Genomic DNA, 19,515 nt, shown 5'->3' with positions numbered 1-19,515 from the left:
ATCCTTAACAACGTGGCGTAGAAGTAGGGGCCAGTGATTATTGACCCCAGAACAGTGGGCCCGCCCTAAGCTGCCACGAGGGCCCACAGCACAAACAAGCAATTTCGCATGCAGACACTGATTGGTCCAGTACAGTAAGCTTACACTAAAGGGTAAAGAATCAATAGGGGCAAAATGGTAATTTCGTTTCCACGGGACCGCGAATAAAACAGCCACCGCTTGGCTGGCCGACGGCCATGGCCTTCGACTCGGGCCTCCACCCCGGCCAGCTCTGAGAGAGAGGGACACGACCCGCAAAGGAACCTATCCGATTCTCTTCCCTGCGTCTCCTGGTATCTTTATCCTCTGAGAGAGACAGAGGGGGATGGAAATGGATTCGTCGTCGTCTTCGGTGTCGCGGATTAGGGATTTCTGCGGGGCGGTGGGCGGAGGAGGGCGGGCGGGCGGTGGGACTCCTCATCCTCTTCCGGCCACTGGGGCGTCGGCGGTGGGGAAGAAGAAGAGGGCGAGGTCGGCAGCTGAGAGCCGGTGCCAGGTGGAGGGGTGCGGCGCCGACCTCTCGACGGGGAAGTCGTATCACTTCCGGCACCGGGTCTGTCAGACGCACTCCAAATCGCCGGACGTCGTCGTCGCCGGCAGCAAGCAGAGGTTCTGCCAGCAGTGCAGCAGGTCAGGCCCTGGAGGGTAGTGAGGGGTCGCTCTCTCTCTCTCTCTCGATCATTGATTTCCTGTATGTGGATTTCTTTGCTTTTCTTTTTATTATAATTTTTCTTGCGAATCGAACTTATGGGTTGTTCCATTTTTGGTTATTAATATTGTGGATGGAGCTTAATTGGTTTTAGGATTTTTTTTATGTGAAATAATGGTGAGTTAATTCTATTTACTTTGGTGTTATTATAAGCTTTTGGTGAATATTTTCTGTGTTTTTCTCTCTTTGGTATCATCGCTTTTTGGTGCTTCGATTCCTTCCTTTCTGTTTTTTTTGTAAATGTTGGTCCTATTCTTGCTTGGCTGTTTCGGTAGTTGAGATCTTTCCTTATGCCCTTGCATCTGTTTTTTGCTGGGTTGCTGGTTGGACAATAACTGGAACTGTTCATGGATATGAAGACATATAATTAGTTATGTATTCTTTTTGTGGCCTTGTTCCTTTTTCGGATACGGGTTGTTGCTTTCCTACAATCATCTGATGTTAATTTTGGTGTGGCTGCTTTTTCATTTTCTCTTTGCCTTTTCTCTTTTTTCAGATTTAGAGTGCTCTTTTCCTTTTATGTTTTTTTCTTTTTCAAATTTTGTTGATATGAGACTTCATATGTGGTTTGCTTGTTGGCGGTTGGTTCCGTCTTTCTTTGAATGGTATTTTCCTATTCCATTCAGTTAGGAAATGATTATGTTCACTTTAGATTCTCTTTCTACATTTTTGCATATTTTTGGCTGGCAATTGTGCATAGCTTGTTGGTGGAGGCGGAACACTCTTTCATTTTTGTTTTTCTCTTTATCTTTTTCTTTTTTGAAGTTTTAGTGAACTGTAGATCGTCGGTTACCTGTATCGTTACCCGTATCGGTCAGTTCCAAAGTAACACCATATGGTATCGTGAACCTATCGTACATTTTTAATAAAAAATTTCTAATAAATAAAAAAAATCAAGAAAAATCAGAAAAAATAACAAAAATTCTAAAAAATCATACATGAAACAATGATGAATTGCACAAAATACAACCATAAAATCACATTTTGGTCTCTATCAGCTACATAAGACATCATCAAACATCAATAGAATCATAGGTAATATTGCATGCATATCTCACAAGAACAACGCCACAAGGCGCATAACTTTTATATGGTGCGGAGAAAGGGGCGCGGCGAGAGGTTTGCGGGAGGGAGGCTCTTCGCCTGCGCCAGGGAGGTTCTATGCACGATGCGCATGCGGAGAGCGATGCTGGTGAGGAAGACAAGCGCGGTCGGGGCCTGCGCAAGAGAGGTGTCCTCGGCGCGTTGCACTGCTTGCGCACATGCGAGGACTGTGCTGATGATGGGGTGGAGCATCGCGCAGCTGAGGCCTGCGCAACAGCTTGCGGTGTTGCGGGGGAGCTACGGAGGTAGGCTGGCGCACGACGCCGTGGCCTGCTGCTGCCGAAGCTGTAGAAGAAAGATCCGGGGTCGAGAGTCACGCGACCACCGGCCGACCAAGGGAAGAACCACGTCCCTTGGCTACTCGCTGCGCGAGTCCACGAAGTCCGGAGTCGAGAGCCACGCGACCACCGACCGACCAAGGGAAGAACCACGTCCCTGGCTACTCACAAGGTGAGTCCGGCCCAGGGCTTGCGCCTGTTGAAGCTGAGAGGCAAAGGGAACCCAGACAGGGGATTTCTATTCCGAAAATTCCACTAATCGATAAAAGAGAATACAACAAAGGGAGGCACATAAGCCTTTACAAAAAACGGGCTCCCATGGCTGGGGCGCCAAATAAAAAAAGGAGAGCCCCCAACGGCTCTCTGAGACAGACTGGACCCCTGCACATCCTGCAGGGGTCGGTACACAGGCACCCAGGCCTGGGCACACACTTGCCGAAACTGCGCCCTGCGGCGTGCCTTCCGCAGGGGGATGCTCTCCTAAACCTACTGTGTGGCCACTTGCACACGCAAGCCCTTCCTCCAACGCACAACTTGGAGACCGTGCGTGCTGCTGGTGCGGTCCACCTTGTGGGAGCGTATCAGCAGCGTGACATTGGCCAGTGCAACAGAAGCTTGGGCTGCACTCTGCGCGTGGTCTACTGCATCAGCCTGGGGACCTGCTCGCCGGTTGCAGATTGCGTGCTCGGGTATGCGGGTCCGTCACCTGACGGACCTGTCGCCTGACGCTCTGGCTGCCGCCTGCAGGCTGCACGGTGGCGCGTATCATGGGTGCGGGTGCGAGAGTGCGGCACTCTAAAAAAACTTGGGTGCGGGGGTGTGAGTGTGCTGCAAAAAAAAAAAAAAATATATATATATATATATATATATATATATATATATATATATATATATATATATATATATATATATATATATGCATCTGGGTTTTTAAGTTTTAACAGTTAACAACAATAACACTAATGAAATAAAAAAACAATTATGCATCTGGGGTTTTTCAGTAGTAACCAATTATTAAACTAGTAACCTTGTTAATTATTAAAATTTGAACACTAGTAAATTAACCAATTTACTTGTATTAGTCACATCAAATGTTATAATTGTTTAAGCAAAGTATCAAACAGAAAGTTTGTATAAATACAGGGTCAAAGACAAGACCTAAGCACCTAATACTATTCACACTCTATATGCTAGAAACGTCAAACCACATGAATGAGGCCTGCATGGCTTTCAAATGAATTTCTGCGAATTCTGGTTATTGAGTTTAATGCCTTTCGTCAGTGCTGTTTGTTGAGAATAGGTGGTTTCTAGTTTAAGTTCTTTCATATTAGAGGTTTTTTTGAAATTTTGTTCTCATAAGGACTTAGATGTAATTTCTCCTTTTAGCCTCTCTCTATTTAATATAGAGAGAAGCCCTAATCAAAGAGTTAAACGAGTTTTCTATTCTCCAGCCGTCTCTCTCTCTCTCTCTCTCTCTCTCTCTCTCTCTCTCTCTCTCTCTCTCTCTCTCTCTCTCTCTCTACACATACAAGTGGTTGTGCATCGCATCCTCTTCTACATGGTATCAAAGCCCTCGATCTCGGGAGCGTGATCAACAGGGATTGATCTTCATCAACGAATACAACTTCTTAAAATCAGGTTGGTCTTGTTTGATTATGGAAGATCTGATAACAGATCTGGGATGTTACCCAGATCTGTCGTCAGATCTAAGGAGAAGATGTGGAGCCGTAACCCTTGAGCTCCTCATCTGGATCTCCAGCCGTGACCTGTTGTTGTCGAGTCCTGTTCCTGCCATGACGTGAGATCTTTCCTGTGTTCGTGAGTTGTCGAGTTGTGTTCCTGCTGTTTGGGAGCAGCAAAAATCTTCATTTCCTGTGTTGCCGTGATTGCTGAGTTCTTTCATGTGTTGATTGCGTGTGATCAGAATTTTGCTGAGTTCTTTTCTGTGCTGATTACGTGTGATCAGAATTCTGCCGTGATTACAGATTTCTTTTCCTGTGTTGATTGCTTGTGATCGAAATATAATTGATCTGTCTAACTGTGCCCTGAAGACTTATTGGAGATATTGTGCCTTATATGCTTGGAGAACAGCAGGTGTAGTGAATATTTGTTTTGCGACTGCATACTATCATTGGTCGTGATGTGTTTGGGCTCAACAATGTTCGTGATTCCTGAACTTTAGTTGGTTTTTAGTTGGTTGGTTTATTTCAGAATGTGGATTTCAACAGTCGTGACTCCCTGCTGTGTCGAGTTTTTTTTGGAAAGAAGCATGGTAGTTTAAGTTATACTTCTGTCGTGGAAAACAGTAGGTGTGATTTCCTGCTGTGTTGAATTTTTTTTGTTTGTGGGCTGCTGTTTTTGTGGAAACAACAGGTGTGATTTCCTGCTGAGTTGAAAATTCCTCTTGAACACTTGCTGTTCAAGTGAGGTAATCTGATTTTTATTTGAATCACATCTTCAGTATGGCTGAAACTTCGAAATGTGATTCCAAAATGGAACATATTGCGGAGTATAAGGCTTTTGCCAATCCCTTCTCGTATGGCTCTTTCGTAAGGTTGAATGAAACCAACTATGCCAGGTGGTCCAGAACTTTTATGATGTCGGTATCTGGACATCGTCGAAAACATATTTTGTTGGAAGGCGAACCCACTGAGAAATTGGGAAAATATGTTACTTGGGATGAAGATAATGACATAGTTATGTCATGGATCATGAATAGTGTCGAACCCTATATTGGAGATGGATTGATCTACTATAATACAGCCAAACTGATGTGGGACAATCTTCGTGATACATACTCACAAGAAACGAATGTGAGTCGTATTCTGCAAGTCGAACATGAAATATATAATTTGCAACAGGGAGATCATACCTTGGCCCAGTACTATGCCTCTGTCAAAGTTGTGTTTGAAAGACTTAATGCTCACATGCCTCTTTGTTGCTCGAAGCAAAATGATCATCAAGAACAAACCATGGTTGCTCGTTTTCTTACAGGTCTTTCTTCAGATTTTTCTGTTGCAAAAGTTCAAATGTTGACTGGATCAGATGTTCCCACTCTTGCTGATGCTTACAATCGTCTGAGTAGACTTGCGATCTCTCTACCACAATCTTAGCCTGTGACTCAGTCATCTGCTCTTGTTGTCTCATCTAGTTATGGGCGTGGAAATATTAAGAATATCAGAGGACGAGGACGTAGACGTGGTATGGGAGGCAGAGGAAAGCTTCAATGTACATTCTCTGGAAAATCTGGACATTTAGAAGATCGTTGTTGGGATAAGCATGGTCGGCCAACCTCTTCTTCATCAAAGTCATATACTCCTAAAGCAAATGTTACTACTATCGAAGCAACAAATGTACAAGAGAATATCTCTGCAAATGAAAGTAGTATCACCCTTAATCGTGCGGAATATGATGAGCTGATAGCTCTTCGACCTTTGAGTTCCACCCCTCCTGTAGCTGGTGTTGCCTATTCAACCGGAAATCATCTTCATCCGACTGATAGTAAGTGGGTTATTGACTCTGGTCCATCCAGACATTTATGTGGAAATTCACGTGTTTTTTCAGATCTAAAGGATATTAAGGCTCAGCTTGGAGTCTCGTTAGCCGATGGGAGCTCCTCCCCGGTTGTTGGTCAGGGAAATATTTCTATATCCTTCTCATTACAGTTGAAAATGCTCTTCATGCTACAAACTTTCCTCAAAGTTTACTCTCTGTTAGTTGTCTTATAAAAGAACAAAACTGTAGAGTAATATTTGATCCAATGGGTTGTCATTTTCAGGATTTGCTGACGGGGAAGAAGATTGGTGGAGGCTATGAAGAAAATGGAATTTACTACCTACATCATCCAATGGGTACTGTTCATGCTGCAGTGGAACATTCATTCAGTCTTGTTCAGTGGCATCGTCGTCTTGGTCATCCTTCATTGTCAAAGCTTCGGTCGGTCTTTTCTCAGATTCCTTCCACCACATCATTTCAGTGTGAAGCATGTCAGTTGGGCAAGCATCATCGAAGTTCGTTCCCTTCGAGTCAGAGTCAGTCTAGTAATAAAGTTTTTGAACTTCTTCATGAAGATGTATGGGGTCCTAGTAAGATTCCTACTAGGACTCAGTGTCGTTATTATCTTGTTATTGTTGATGATTTCTCTAAGTTGTCATGGGTTTTTTTAATAAAAGAACGATTTGAAGTTCCAAGTATTATCAAATCCCTAATTCTTGAAATAAAAACTCAGTTTGAATCTATTGTCAAGATTGTTCGCACTGATAATGCTCTCGAGTTTAAATCAAAAGGTCTGTTACAATTTTACCAAGATCATAGCATCCAACCCCAAACTTCTTGTGCCTATTCATCTCAACAAAATGGGGTGGCTGAGCGAAAACATCGGCACCTGCTTGATGTTGTCAGGACCATTATGATTCAATCCAATGTTCCTGCATTATACTGGGGTGATGCAATTACCACTGCTTGCTATCTGATCAACCGCATGCCTTCGTCTTCTGTGGGTGATCAAATTCCATTACATATCCTAAAACCTAATGCCCCACTTTTTTCTTTCTCGCCAAAAATATTTGGATGTGTTTGTTTTGTACACAAACTTGGCCCTGACCGTGATAAATTAGCTGCTCAAGCTACAAAATGCATATTTATAGGTTATCCAAAAAATCAAAAGAGCTATCGATGTTATGATCCTATTTCTCGCCGAGAGTATGTCAGTGCGGATGTATCTTTCTTGGAATCCTCTCCATATTACTCTATTTCTGGTTCCCCGCTGCAGGTTGATCCAGTTGAGTCTTTTCCATTACCTATACCTCCTTTTCCTTTGGAATCTGTGCCCTCATTACTGAACCAAACTTCATCCTCATCCTCTTCCAGATTTAATAATCCTCCATTGGTATATGTGCGTAGAGATCCACTTCCGCAAGAGCCTTCATCTTCTTCTTCTCCTGAGGTAAGTTCTACTGACAATAGTGATCTTCAGGATGATGATAACAGGCCTATTGCTCTACGAAAGGGGACACGACAATGTACCTTATATCCCATATCTCATTTTGTCTCCCATGCCAGAATTGGACATCAGATGAAGTCTTTTATTTCAGCCTTATCTGCTGAAACTATTCCTCTGAACTATCAACAGGCAGAACTTGATAATCGCTGGAAGCTGGCTATGCAAGAAGAAATGAATGCTTTAGTATCTCAGCATACCTAGGATCTAGTTGATTCCCCAGCAGATGCTGACATTGTTGGATGTAAATGAGTATATACAATAAAGTACAAATCTGATGGTTCTATTGAAAGGTACAAGGCTAGATTAGTAGCGAAAGGGTATACTCAGACATATGGTATTGACTTCTTTGAAACTTTTTCTTCTGTTGCACGGATGGGTACCATCCGTCTTGTTCTCTCAGTAGTTGTTCAGCATGGTTGGAGCTTGTGCCAATTAGATGTGAAAAATGCATTTCTATATGGGGATCTATCTGAGACCGTTTACATGCAACAACCTCCAGGATTCGAGGTTGAAGGGGAGTGTCAGAAGGTGTGTAGATTGAGAAAGGCGATTTATGGCTTGAAACAAAGTCCTCGTGCATGGTTTCAAAAGTTGTTTGAAGTGATGTCAAGCTTTGGCTTTAATAGATCAGCAGCAGATCATACACTTTTTATAAAGAAAACTAGCTCTGGCATAATTGTTATGGTGGTATATGTGGATGACATCATTCTTACAGGAGATGATGTGAAAGCTATTGAAGCCACAAAGACTCATCTTCAAAAACACTTTGTTACAAAAGACCTTGATTCACTCAGGTATTTTCTGGGTATAGAAGTTGCTAGGAGCCGTAAAGGGATGGTTTTGTCTCAACAGAAGTATGTTCTTGACTTATTAAAGGAAACGGGCATGTTGGGAGCTAAACCAGCAAATATTCCCATGGACCATAAAGTTCAGTTGTTTGAAGAAGGGTCAAAACCAGTTGATAGCAAAAGCTATCGCTCCCTAGTAGGGAAGTTATTATATGTAACTGTGACTAGGCCGGATATTGCTTTAGCAGTAAGCAAAGTTAGCCAGTTTATGGACAAACCAACTGAGGTACACTGGAATGCAGCCATAATGATTCTCAAATATCTAAAATCCTCTCCTGGAAAAGGGTTATTGTTCAGGAAAGGTGGAACTCTAGAGATAGTAGCCTATTTTGATGCTGACTATGCTGGATCTGTAGTAGATAGAAAATCTACCACGGGATTTTGTGTGTTTTTGGGAGACAACTTGATTTCATGGAGAAGTAAGAAACAAAATGTGGTTTCCAGGTCGAGTGCAGAATCAGAATATCGGGCTATGGCCCAAACAACTGCTGAATTGATGTGGGTTCGCACTGTTCTTCATGATCTCCAGGTGAAGGTTTCCTCTCTAATGACCATGATGTGCGATAACAAAGCGGCAACATATATAGCAAACAATTCTGTCTTTCATGAGAGAACAAAGCACATTGAGGTTGATTGCCACTATGTAAGAGATATGATTCACGCTGGTCATATCACTACCAAATACCTAAAGTCAAAAGACCAAGTTGCAGATATGTTTACAAAGCCTCTTGCTAGGCCAAATTTCTCAAAATGTTGTGACAAGCTGAGCATGATTGATATCTATGCTCCAGCTTGAGGGGGAGTGTTGAGAATAGGTGGTTTCTAGTTTAAGTTCTTTCATATTAGAGGTTTTTTTGAAATTTTGTTCTCATAAGGACTTAGATGTAATTTCTCTTTTTAGCCTCTCTCTATTTAATATAGAGAGAAGCCCTAATCAAAGAGTTAAACGAGTTTTCTATTCTCTCTCTCTCTCTCTCTCTCTCTCTCTCTACACACAGGTGGCTGTGCATCGCATCCTCTTCTACACTGTTCATGAAAAGGCTGAGAATTGTCTTCAAATGAAGTCTTGAAGTGTGTTACTGATAGAATTAGTAGTTTGCAATGATGTGTTCTCAGTGTTTGCAAGAAATTGCAATTGGTTGTAAGAGACTTTAAATTACTGAAGATTCATTGTGTATAAATAAATGCAAGTAAACATCACTTTTTCATTGGGAGTTCATAAGACTGACATGGTTTTTCATAAGATTCAATATGCACCCATGGAATCATGGGAGCCACTTATAGTACAACATTGGATTTACTCCTATTACATTGTTCTAGAAAAAACCTGTTCATTGAGATTCTTCTTCTACTAATCGCTTACAATTTTTTTAATGTCAGAATAATCATTGTATCCAAGTTTATGATGATTCCAAAAGTTCGAAGGGGCGAGAGATAGAGAGATTGAGAGTGAGAGAAGAGATAGAGATGGAGCGAGAGATAGAGACAGAGGGAGAAGAGCGATGGAGAGATAGAGAGAGCGAGTGAGAGTAAGTGAGTGAGTGAGAGAGAGAGAGTACCTGAGGAGGAGAGGTCCGGTGGAGAGGTCATCGGCGGCGGAGAGGGTCCGGTGGAGAGGTCGTCATCTGCTTCAGTAGAAGAGGTCGGGAGGAGAGGCAGGGAGGATTAGGGCAAAAAAAAAATCCCTAATCCTCCTCTCCGCGCAGCCATTTTATCGAGCGTTATTTTTTTTAAGGCCCATAAATTGGACATAAATGACCCTAGGTGCGTTGACTGCACCCAGGGTTGGGTTGACCGCATCAGGTGCTGCACCCACACGCGCACCCGCGTCGCGTCAACGCGGGTGCGGCACCTGGTTGGCCTGATCCTTGTGACTTAGTAATTAACATTGTGGAGTAGGTAAAATCAAATAATAAAACAATAGTCAAAACTGAAATTAGAAAGATATAAATCATCATAGAGACATGTATCTCAATGGCCTCTAGTCTGAACTAACATATAAATAAAAAAGACATAAACCATCAAAGAAACAAGCCTATGCTTGAGAAAATGATACATCATGCATATGGAAAAGATATTTCAAGTGTCTAGTGAAATATCTTTTTTTTAGAATAATCTCATATATTTTAACTTTTGTAGGTTAATCTCATATATTTTCCAGTTATTTCAGTTATGTAATTCGTTTCTTAGTATATTTTAACTTTTGTTGGTTAATCTCATATATTTTCCAGTTATATAATCAGTTTTTTAGTTACTTTTATATGTTAATCTCATATTTTTTAGAATAATCTCATATATTTTAACTTTTGTAGGTTAATCTCATATATTTTTCAGTTATTTCAGTTATGTAATCAGTTTCTTAGTATATTTTAACTTTTGTTGGTTAATCTCATATTTTTTTAGTTATGTAATCAGTGTTTAGTTACTTTTATATGTTAATCTCATATTTTTTAGTACTTATTTGAGATTTTCTATTTCTTATTGGTTGTTATTTCATCAATAAAGCATTTCTTTATTTATTTGTATTTTTAGATATTTTTTTAATTTTTTTGTAAAGTTTTCAATTTTTTTTTTGAGGCTTACGCTTTACGCCTCAAAGCTTACTTTTCGCCTCGGTTTTCGGTGGAGCGCCTCGCTACGCCTCAACGCTTTTTACAACACTGGATTTACCCATATATATATATATATATATATATATATATATATATAGAGAGAGAGAGAGAGAGAGAGAGAGAGACCCTCATGTCGAATGCAGTCGATCACATTGCGTGTTTGATCGTGCAAATAAACCCTTTAGCAGCAGTTGCGACTGCTGCTAAAGTTTTTTTTTTTCAACAGACATGCATGCACAACTGATCATGCACGCGCCTGATGCAACCTCAATCTCTTTGCAAGTTCATCGTTACACTATTCACTATATATATGTTACGGCTCGAATTTCTGAAGGTGTGGATCCGAGCTTCAGGATTCACATGCCTTTTTCTGGAGGCAGTGAGGGTCGTCTAAGCCTAGGTGGGGCCCAAGTTGATGATGTGACAACTGACATGGCTTTTTTAATGGGTGACAAGTTGGAGATCTAGAGTTCCGGGCAAGAGAATAAGAAGCAGGACACATGTCAAGAAGAGGAGGCAAGCCGATTAGGGACATCCCACGGTCTATAAGCTGATTAGAGTTAATTAACTATAGAAGAGTCCTTAGTTGATTTATTCTTTTAAAGGAGTTCTTTTAGAGGAAGTACTCTAGAGTCCTTACTCAATTTTTATTTTTCAGTAGGAGTCTTTATGCTTTAGGATATATTGATTGGATAGTGACTCTATCTTGGGCCTCTCATGTATAAATACAGGTTTAGGGTTCCCCTTTATACATTATTGAATAAGATATTTAAATTTCTCAAGCTCTCTCTCCTTCTAGTCATCCCCCTCTTTCTGGATGAGTCTCTCTTTTTCTTCTTTTTTCTCTCCTCCTTCATGTTTTTTCCTTTCTCCTCTTTGTGATACACGTGAGACCAAGCCTTCATAGGCTGGTGCTTCATCAATTCCAAGGGCCCAAGCTATTCTTGTACTCGTATTTTCGTTGTGGAGTGATCCCTACCTTGAAAATCGATGTAGGAGCTTTATCGGCCGTGTTTCTGTTGATCAGCCTCTCCTTACGAACGTGTCTCAGGTATTTATACCACTCTCTGAACCTCTATCATACCATAGGACCAGTCTCTAACCTTCCCTAAAGCCGCCCAAGTCGTCTAGGCCAAGACCACATCTGAAAGAACAATGCAGTCTTGTTCTGCTGGTTGTTTTGCCTCTTTCGATCTCTTTCACCTACCCGGACCACACTTAAATGTGTAAACCCATTTAGGACATCCGTAGACCTGCTACACAACCTCTGGAACTGATCCAAGTCTTAGCTAAGACCCTACCCACGTTCGAGACCTGAAACATTAAAATTGCACATGTTTTTACCCAGCGTTATAAAAAACGTGCCTTGAAGAGCAAAAGGTGCGCCTTTGTGCCTCAAGGCATAAGCTTGAGGCACAAATTTTTTTTTGGTACAATAAGATTTTTGAGATATAATCAACAAGAATACACAATTACTTAAATTGGCAAAACAATTCATAGGATTTCCAACTATCTATAAAAAGAAGCTACTGCATAGAAAGAAAACAGAGCCTACAGGAACAGAATGCTCTATTCTGTCTGTGGGTGTACTCTCGCTCCCACTTGTAGCATTCTTTTTTTGCACTATATTTTGTCTCAAGTGGAGATGACTTTTTGTTGTGCCTTAAGAGGATTCCAAACAAAATTCTTTTCAGAACTTATGAGATTAGTTGCCATGTGATCACAAATATCCAGGTCTAGCATAATTATTAATTAACATTGTGCAGTGGGTAAAATCAAACATTAAAACAATAGTCAGAACAGAAAGATATAAACCATCATAGAGACGTGCATCTCAATGGCCTCTAGTATGAACTAACATATAAATAAAAAAGATATAAACCATCAAAGAAACAAGCCTATGCTTGAGAAAATGATACATCATGCATATGGAAAAGATATTTCAAGAGTCCAAGTGAAATATCTTTTTTTTAGAATAATCTAATATATTTTAACTTTTGTAGGTTAATCTCAAATATTTTCCAGTTATTTTAGTTATGTAATTAGTTAGTATATTTTAATTTTTGTTGGTTAATCTCGTATATTTTCCATTTATGTAATCAGTTTTTTAGTTACTTTTATATGTTAATCTCATATTTTTTAGAATAATCTCATATATTTTAACTTTTGTAGGTTAATCTTATATATTTTTCAGTTATTTCAGTTATGTAATCAGTTTCTTAGTATATTTTAACCTAAGTCACACGGACTCGGCTATAAGGTCGACGCACCCGCGTCAACACGCCCCGACATGGGTTCGGACACAGGTGCGACTTTAGACATGGGACAGACACGGTCAACCAAGTGTCGGACTCGGTCAACGCACTGGGGCTAAGTCCGTTCACATTTTGGACTCGGTCAACTCTGGACGAGTCTATTTTTGTCCATTTTTAGGGCAAAAGACGTATAAAAACAAAAAAATGATCTTTTTATATATTTATATATATATATATATAGCCACGTCTCTAATTCTTTAGCCTGCACAGTCTGTCTTTAGCAGACTAATGTTTCTAATGCTTTAACAGACTTTGCAGTTGCACAGTGAGCACAGTGACAGTCTGTCATTAATTGACAGAAAATACAAAGTAAAAAAAAAAACTAAAGAAGTAAAAAATAAAGAAAAAGAAAAAAGATTACATATATATACATATATATTATTTTCTAATACCGTGTCCCCTAATGGGCACAACTTTGACCGAGTCTTATTATTGTTATATATATATATATTTTAAAAATATATATACATATATATAGTTGTGTCCCCGTGTCCAAAATTTTTGAAATTGCTCTGCACCCGTGTCGCACCCGTACTCGTACCTGCACCCGCACCCATGTGACAGATTTTAACTTTTGTTGGTTAATCTCATATATTTTCCAGTTATGTAATCAGTTTTTAGTTACTTTTATATGTTACTTTTATATGTTAATCTCATATATTTTCTAGTTATGTAATCAGTTTTTAGTTACTTTTATATGTTAATCTCATATTTTTTTAGTACTTATTTGAGATTTTCTATTTCTTATTGGTTGTTATTTCATCAATAAAGCATTTCTTTATTTATTTGTATTTTTAGATATTTTTTATTTTTTTTTAAGTTTTCAAATTTTTTTTGAGACTTATGCTTTACGCCTCGCCTCGATTTTTGGTGGAACGCATTGCTATGCCTCAACGCTTTTCACAACACTGTTTTTACCGTTTGAGCCTCTCAGCCACCTAATGACCTATTTTAGTGATCCTTGACCTCTAGTAGACTATCCTATCCTATCCATGACAAACGTCTTTATGTGTCCAACAAGCCCTTGGTTCAGTTCATATCATACCTGAACCAAATCCCTCTCCTGATTGCCCTCCGGGTTCGTTTTTAGCCTACCTTATTTTTTCATTTTTATAGAAATTTTCTCAGAACCTTCCAAAACTTTCACCACAATTACCCTTAGACCGATATCCCATCGTGTCCAGCGGGGGTCTGCACCCCGTTTAGCTCAGCCTTAAAGGGGCAAGAACCTCAGGTTCAATCCTCTTGCTTTTGTCAGGCTCATACTAGAGTACCCGTGTATTGCTAGCTCAGGGCTCCTTTCAAGTCTAAGTTCCGAACCGATTTAACTGGATCTTGAAGAGGGCCTAACAATATATAAATTTCCACACACATCATAGCGATATTAAATATTATCGGTATTTTCAATTTATCACGAGAAAATTGTCATACAGAAAACACAATAAAATTGCTTTTTCCAAAAGCTCCCCCTTAGCAATTCAGGCTTAAGAGCATTGCAATTTGGTCACTAAACAGACTTACAAAGTTATTAATACATTGCCTGAGAAAAGATAACAGCCATGGGGGGCTACGAGAAAGGCGCGCATGCACACAAAGTTGAATTTGACAAGCTAGAGTGCAGTTGTTTTACAGGAAGGGAGAGCACTCCTCTGAGCCTCCTTCAATGTGGGACTATTTGTCCCTTGCTTTTGAAAGAGAATAATAGAACAAGTTATTTTGGTTTTTGTTTGCTATATTTTGAATCATTTCACATAGTGTTAATCAAATATACATTTTAATTTAATATTACTTATAATTCTAATTAACCCAAGATTTTTCTGAGAAAACAATTTTTTTAAAAATATCCTGAGATTCATGCTGAGAAAATCTTGAGAATGATATATATATATAGTAATGCGCTGGTGCTGCCCCTTTTTCTCGTTCTGCCCCATTAGGCCCATTCAAAAGTCTAGTTTTTTGCATTTTTTTCTCGCATCTAACACCATAGATGTGATCTTTAGGTCTTGTTTAGTGGGAACCAGCTTTTGGATCACCGGAATCTGACCTGTATACAGGGTTTTCCGGTGATCCAAAATCAATGGATATGAAGGCATCAAATTTTTTGGGCTCATAAAGATACATTTTTCGTTGAAAAAACATGATCCAAGAGTCTATTCCCACTAAATCGAGCATGATAAACACATCTAACGATTCAGATCTATCATAAAACACTTCAACCTATGGGGCCTAATGGGGCAGAACGAGAAAAGTGGGCCTAATATGTTCAGTTCTCATATATATATATATATATATATATATATATATATATATATATATATATATATATATATAGAGAGAGAGAGAGAGAGAGAGAGAGAGAGAGCAGTTGACTTCCATAGCCATACATGGAGATTAACAAAGTTCACCACAATGTCGGACCTTGCACATTAGAAGATATTTTACATTTCCAAAGCACCACTAGTTAATGTGTCTTTAAATCTATATAAAATTATGAAAATGACCATGGTCAATCACTGCATGAAACCACTGTCAGTTTAAAATTTGTATTACAAAACTGTCGTGTGTTAACGTCCGGTTGTCGAGATTATAGATGTTAACTTCCATGTGTGTATGTGTGTGTGTAAACATAGATGTTAATAACTCCCATGTGTGTCTCTTCTACATTGCCTTTTTCTTCGGTTTTCCATTTTGATAGATTCTGCCTGTGTATAACTGTTTAGTTATACACTGCCGCTCCCAAGCCCAGATAAAGGAGGAGGGTTTCAGTAAGCCAGTGACGGCCAGCATAAAAACTTAGTCATACCCTATGAATATGAACCAATATGAGAATTTCGTTGGGGCGTTCCCTATTGAGCGACGCGCTGTACTCTATAGGCCCGGAGGCAGTGATAAATGGGCAAGGGTTGTTAGGTCGTTGCCCAGAAGCGACGCGTCACACCGGCGCCCGGGTATGGTGTCAAATAGGCAAGGGTTCCCTCACTTTGTTGGACCGGTGGGGGTAAAGAAGTTACTCCAAGACCATAAAATTAGGTTAGCCACTTGGAACATAGGGTCTTTAACTGGTAAGTTGGTGGAGTTAGTAGATGTTATATGTAGGAGAAAGATTGATATTTTATGTCTACAAGAGACCAAATGGGTAGGTGAGAAAGCAAAAGTGATAGAACCTTGGGGATATAAGATTTAGTATATAGGAATAAATAGGAACAGGAATGGAGTAGGGATTGTTATGAGTCGTGAGTTTATAGATAATGTAGTTGAGGCCCGTAGGAAGGGTGATAGGATTTTACTTATTAAATTAGTATTATGTATAAATATTATTAATATTATTAGTGTTTATGCACCTCAAGTAAGTTTAGATGATTCCATTAAGCGTCAATTTTGGAAAGATTTAGATGGAGTAGTACAAGGGATATCTTAGGGAGAAAAGCTTTTCAGCGGCGGTGACCTTAATGGACATGTATGCATTAGTAGGGATGGATTTGAGAGTATCCATGGAGGCTATGGTATAGGAGAAAGAAATGAAAGTGGAGAAAGGATTTTAGATTTTGGTTTGTCATATGATATGATCTTAGCAAACACTTGGTTTAAGAAGAGGGAGTCTCACCTAGTAACATTTAAAAGCGGGGTTAATACGAGTTAGATAGATTTTTTCCTACTTAAAAAGAGAGATAGGGGATGTTGCATCGATTGTAAGGTTATATCGAGAGAAAGTATAGCTACACAACATAGAGTCTTAATTTTAGATCTTAGAATTAGACAATGTCGCAAAAGGGATAGACATAGGATAGATCCTAGAATTAAGTGGTGGGCACTGAAAGAAGCTAAATAGAGCAGGTAGTTAAGGAAGCTGATTGGTGTCTCGAGGATGATTCAGAATCAATGTGGAATAAGATAGCGGGTGTCATGAGAAAGGTGACTAAGGAGGTATTGGGTGAGTCTAAAGGCCGTGCACCGCTAGGTAAGGATACATCATGGTGGAACGAGGATGTCAAATTAGCTATTAAGGTTAAAAGAGAGTGTTATAGAAATCTAAGTAAGAATCGTGATAATGATAATTTGGAGAAGTATATGATAGCAAAGAAGGAAGCTAAAAAAGTAGTTCGAAACGCGAGGGGATAAGGTATATAAGGAGGTTTATGACAAGTTGGATACCAAAGAGGGCGAGAAGGGTATTTATAAGCTTGCAAAGATGAGAGATAGGACGAGGGATCTGGGTATTTTTAGATGTATCAAGGATGAAACACAAAGGGTTTTAGTCAAAGATGAGGAGATTAAGGAGAGATGGAAAAATTATTTTGATAAGCTATTTAATGGAAGTCATGCGTATGCTTAGATGGATGTGTGGAAATACAATAAAAGATAAGATTCGGAACGAGGAGATACGTAAGAAGGTAGGCGTTGCACCAATTGAAAATAAGATGAGAGAGAATCGTTTACGGTGGTTTGGACATATTCGGCGAAGGCCTAATGATGCTCTAGTTAGAAAGATGGAAAAATGAAAAAATATATTAGTTAAAAGAGGTCGGAGTAGGCCTAAGAAGACTTGGATGGAAATGATAAGAAAGGATATGAATGCTTTGAACCTCACCGAGGACATGGCATTGGATAGAAATGATTGGAGGAGAAGGACTCATGTGGAAGACCCAAAATGATTTTCTTTTTTGGTTCATATCACCGACCCCAATTGTTTTGGGATGAAGGTGTAGTTGTTGTATATTTTGAGCCAACCCGTTTCTATTGTCAGTTTGAATATTTTTGTTTTTTGTTTGTTTTCATGGATATTTATACAGGTTTCATGATCTAGCGGAGTTCGATGAAGATAAACGCAGCTGTAGAAGGCGCTTGGCTGGTCATAATCAGCGCCGCAGGAAACCCATGCCTAACCTGGCGACTTTGATCCATTACCCTGCACAAATTAGTGCTCCTTCCACCTTTTATGGTGAGTCAATTTCTCAAAACTTTCTTTTGTAGAGTAGGAATGGATGATAATGTTTGATGGCATTTATTTATAAGGAAGATCTGAATATGTTTGATCATCAGGTGGACAGTTCGCCACTGGTCTTACCATAGATAGGCAATCAATGCATTTTAACTCTGGAAAGCTCATGAGCACTGATGGTTGTGACGCCATTTTTGATCGGGGGCCTGCTACTTCACCTGGACTGATGTCCTTCAACCCCAATCCAGACACGCTATTACTCCACCCAACTTCAAATGTTCTTTATGAAAGGAGGCTGCACGATTGTTACATGGAGCCAGGTGGGCAAAGATTGTCACTTAAGAATGGATTCCATGATGATGGTGGTGGTGCAGAGAATTTATCGGGTGCTGATGATGGGCGTGCTCTCTGTCTTCTGTCAAAGGGATGGAACAATGTTGGGATCAACACTGCTCCATCCATGAACCAAAAGCCATTGGCGAAAATGGTGCCACAGGATTTGCAATTTGGTTCTGTTTTGGATGATGAGCTGCAAGTGCATTTTCAACCATCAAGTTTCTTTCCTCCAGCGACCTTGGTGCGCAGGCCTGCAGTTCCAGCATTCCCAATTCCCAGATGCAATGCAGGTTAAACCTTGGCTGCTGGATGTTCTTTGATTTCCCTTCGTTCTTGGTGGATAAGTTTTAGTGCAGGAACACTGAATTTTACCACTACTGCTTTTCAATGCTCAGACCAGTTTAGAATGTTGAATACATTCATGGATGTATGAAGTTGAATTGCACTTGCCCTATTCTGGTGATTCAGGATCCATGTCACGTGCTTTCAAGTTTCAATGTTAGTGCAAAACTGAATTAATAACTTTCTTTCCTCTTCTTTGGAATTGATTGTTCTTAGTTTGTTGCGTTTTTGCCCCATGTTTTAGGTTCTGTTACTAATATTATCTTCCACAATCCTAAAAAGAAAAGTGTTTTTTGCATAATAGTCCCTACCTTTTCAGCTATTCTTTGTAATTGATGGATCTTAGTTTGTTGTTTTATTTCTGTACCATCTTTTAGGATCTATTACGAATATTATCTTCCTCAATCTTGAAAAGAAAATAGGTTTTTTTTTTCAAAGTAGTCCCCTACCTTTTCATAAATTTGCAAATTAGTCCCTGACTTTTTCACCGTTAGTGGGAAATGGTCCTTTCCTGAAGATGACATCAAACTAACCAGGGTCAAATGTTGGCCATAGTTAAATGGTACAATGACTAATTTGCACTCCCCAGAAGTTTCTTCCCCAAATCCTCTGTAATTCCTAACGCTCTTTCTTCCCTAACTGCATCCCCAACCCTCTTTCTTAACCTCCCAGCTCTCCCAAATCTAGCAATCCGGCAGATCCTCCAACACCGTCTGATAGCTTTCAGCAGGTTTTCCAGCCGCTGCTTAGTGCTCCCCATCGGCTGTTGGGCATACGATTCTCTCACACGGTGGTTTTCATTAGCTGAGAGGTTCTCACCAGCTATGCCATATTGATAGCTTCTCGTGCATGATACTGATTAGTTACGAAGATTGGTTGTTGGATGCCATCTATAAAAGTTACTGTGCCACATAATTTACAAAGATTGATGGAATTGATTGGTAAAGAGGGGTCGAATGGAGAGAAAAAATAAAAGTAGAAAGGTGTCTTG

The 19,515-nt window shown here is 39.8% G+C and overlaps 1 protein-coding gene across 1 annotated transcript; it reads left to right on the top strand.

The window, feature by feature from the left end:
• The first annotated feature begins 364 nt into the window (after nucleotides 1–364).
• On the top strand, nucleotides 365–18,733 carry LOC149811733 (uncharacterized). The gene is made up of 3 exons (XM_089992910.1): nucleotides 365–669; nucleotides 17,698–17,846; nucleotides 17,948–18,733. The coding sequence occupies exons 1-3, from the start codon at nucleotides 365–367 to the stop codon at nucleotides 18,475–18,477; spliced, it is 984 nt and encodes a 327-aa protein (XP_089849036.1). The 3' UTR covers nucleotides 18,478–18,733.
• The last annotated feature ends 782 nt before the right edge of the window (nucleotides 18,734–19,515 follow it).

This window comes from Nuphar pumila, chromosome 17 (assembly GCF_984573655.1).
Source record: "Nuphar pumila chromosome 17, dmNupPumi1.hap1.1, whole genome shotgun sequence".
Classification (NCBI taxonomy): Eukaryota; Viridiplantae; Streptophyta; class Magnoliopsida; order Nymphaeales; family Nymphaeaceae; genus Nuphar; species Nuphar pumila.
Note: the sequence above shows the minus strand (reverse complement) of the source record. Positions and strands in the feature narration are given on the sequence as shown.

Coding starts and splice junctions, on each gene's coding strand:
- LOC149811733 (XM_089992910.1), top strand. CDS start 365: ATGGAAATGGATTCGTCGTCGTCTTCGGTGTCGCGGATTAGGGATTTC. Junction 670..17,697: donor TTCTGCCAGCAGTGCAGCAG/GTCAGGCCCTGG, acceptor ATATTTATACAG/GTTTCATGATCTAGCGGAGT. Junction 17,847..17,947: donor TGCTCCTTCCACCTTTTATG/GTGAGTCAATTT, acceptor TTTGATCATCAG/GTGGACAGTTCGCCACTGGT.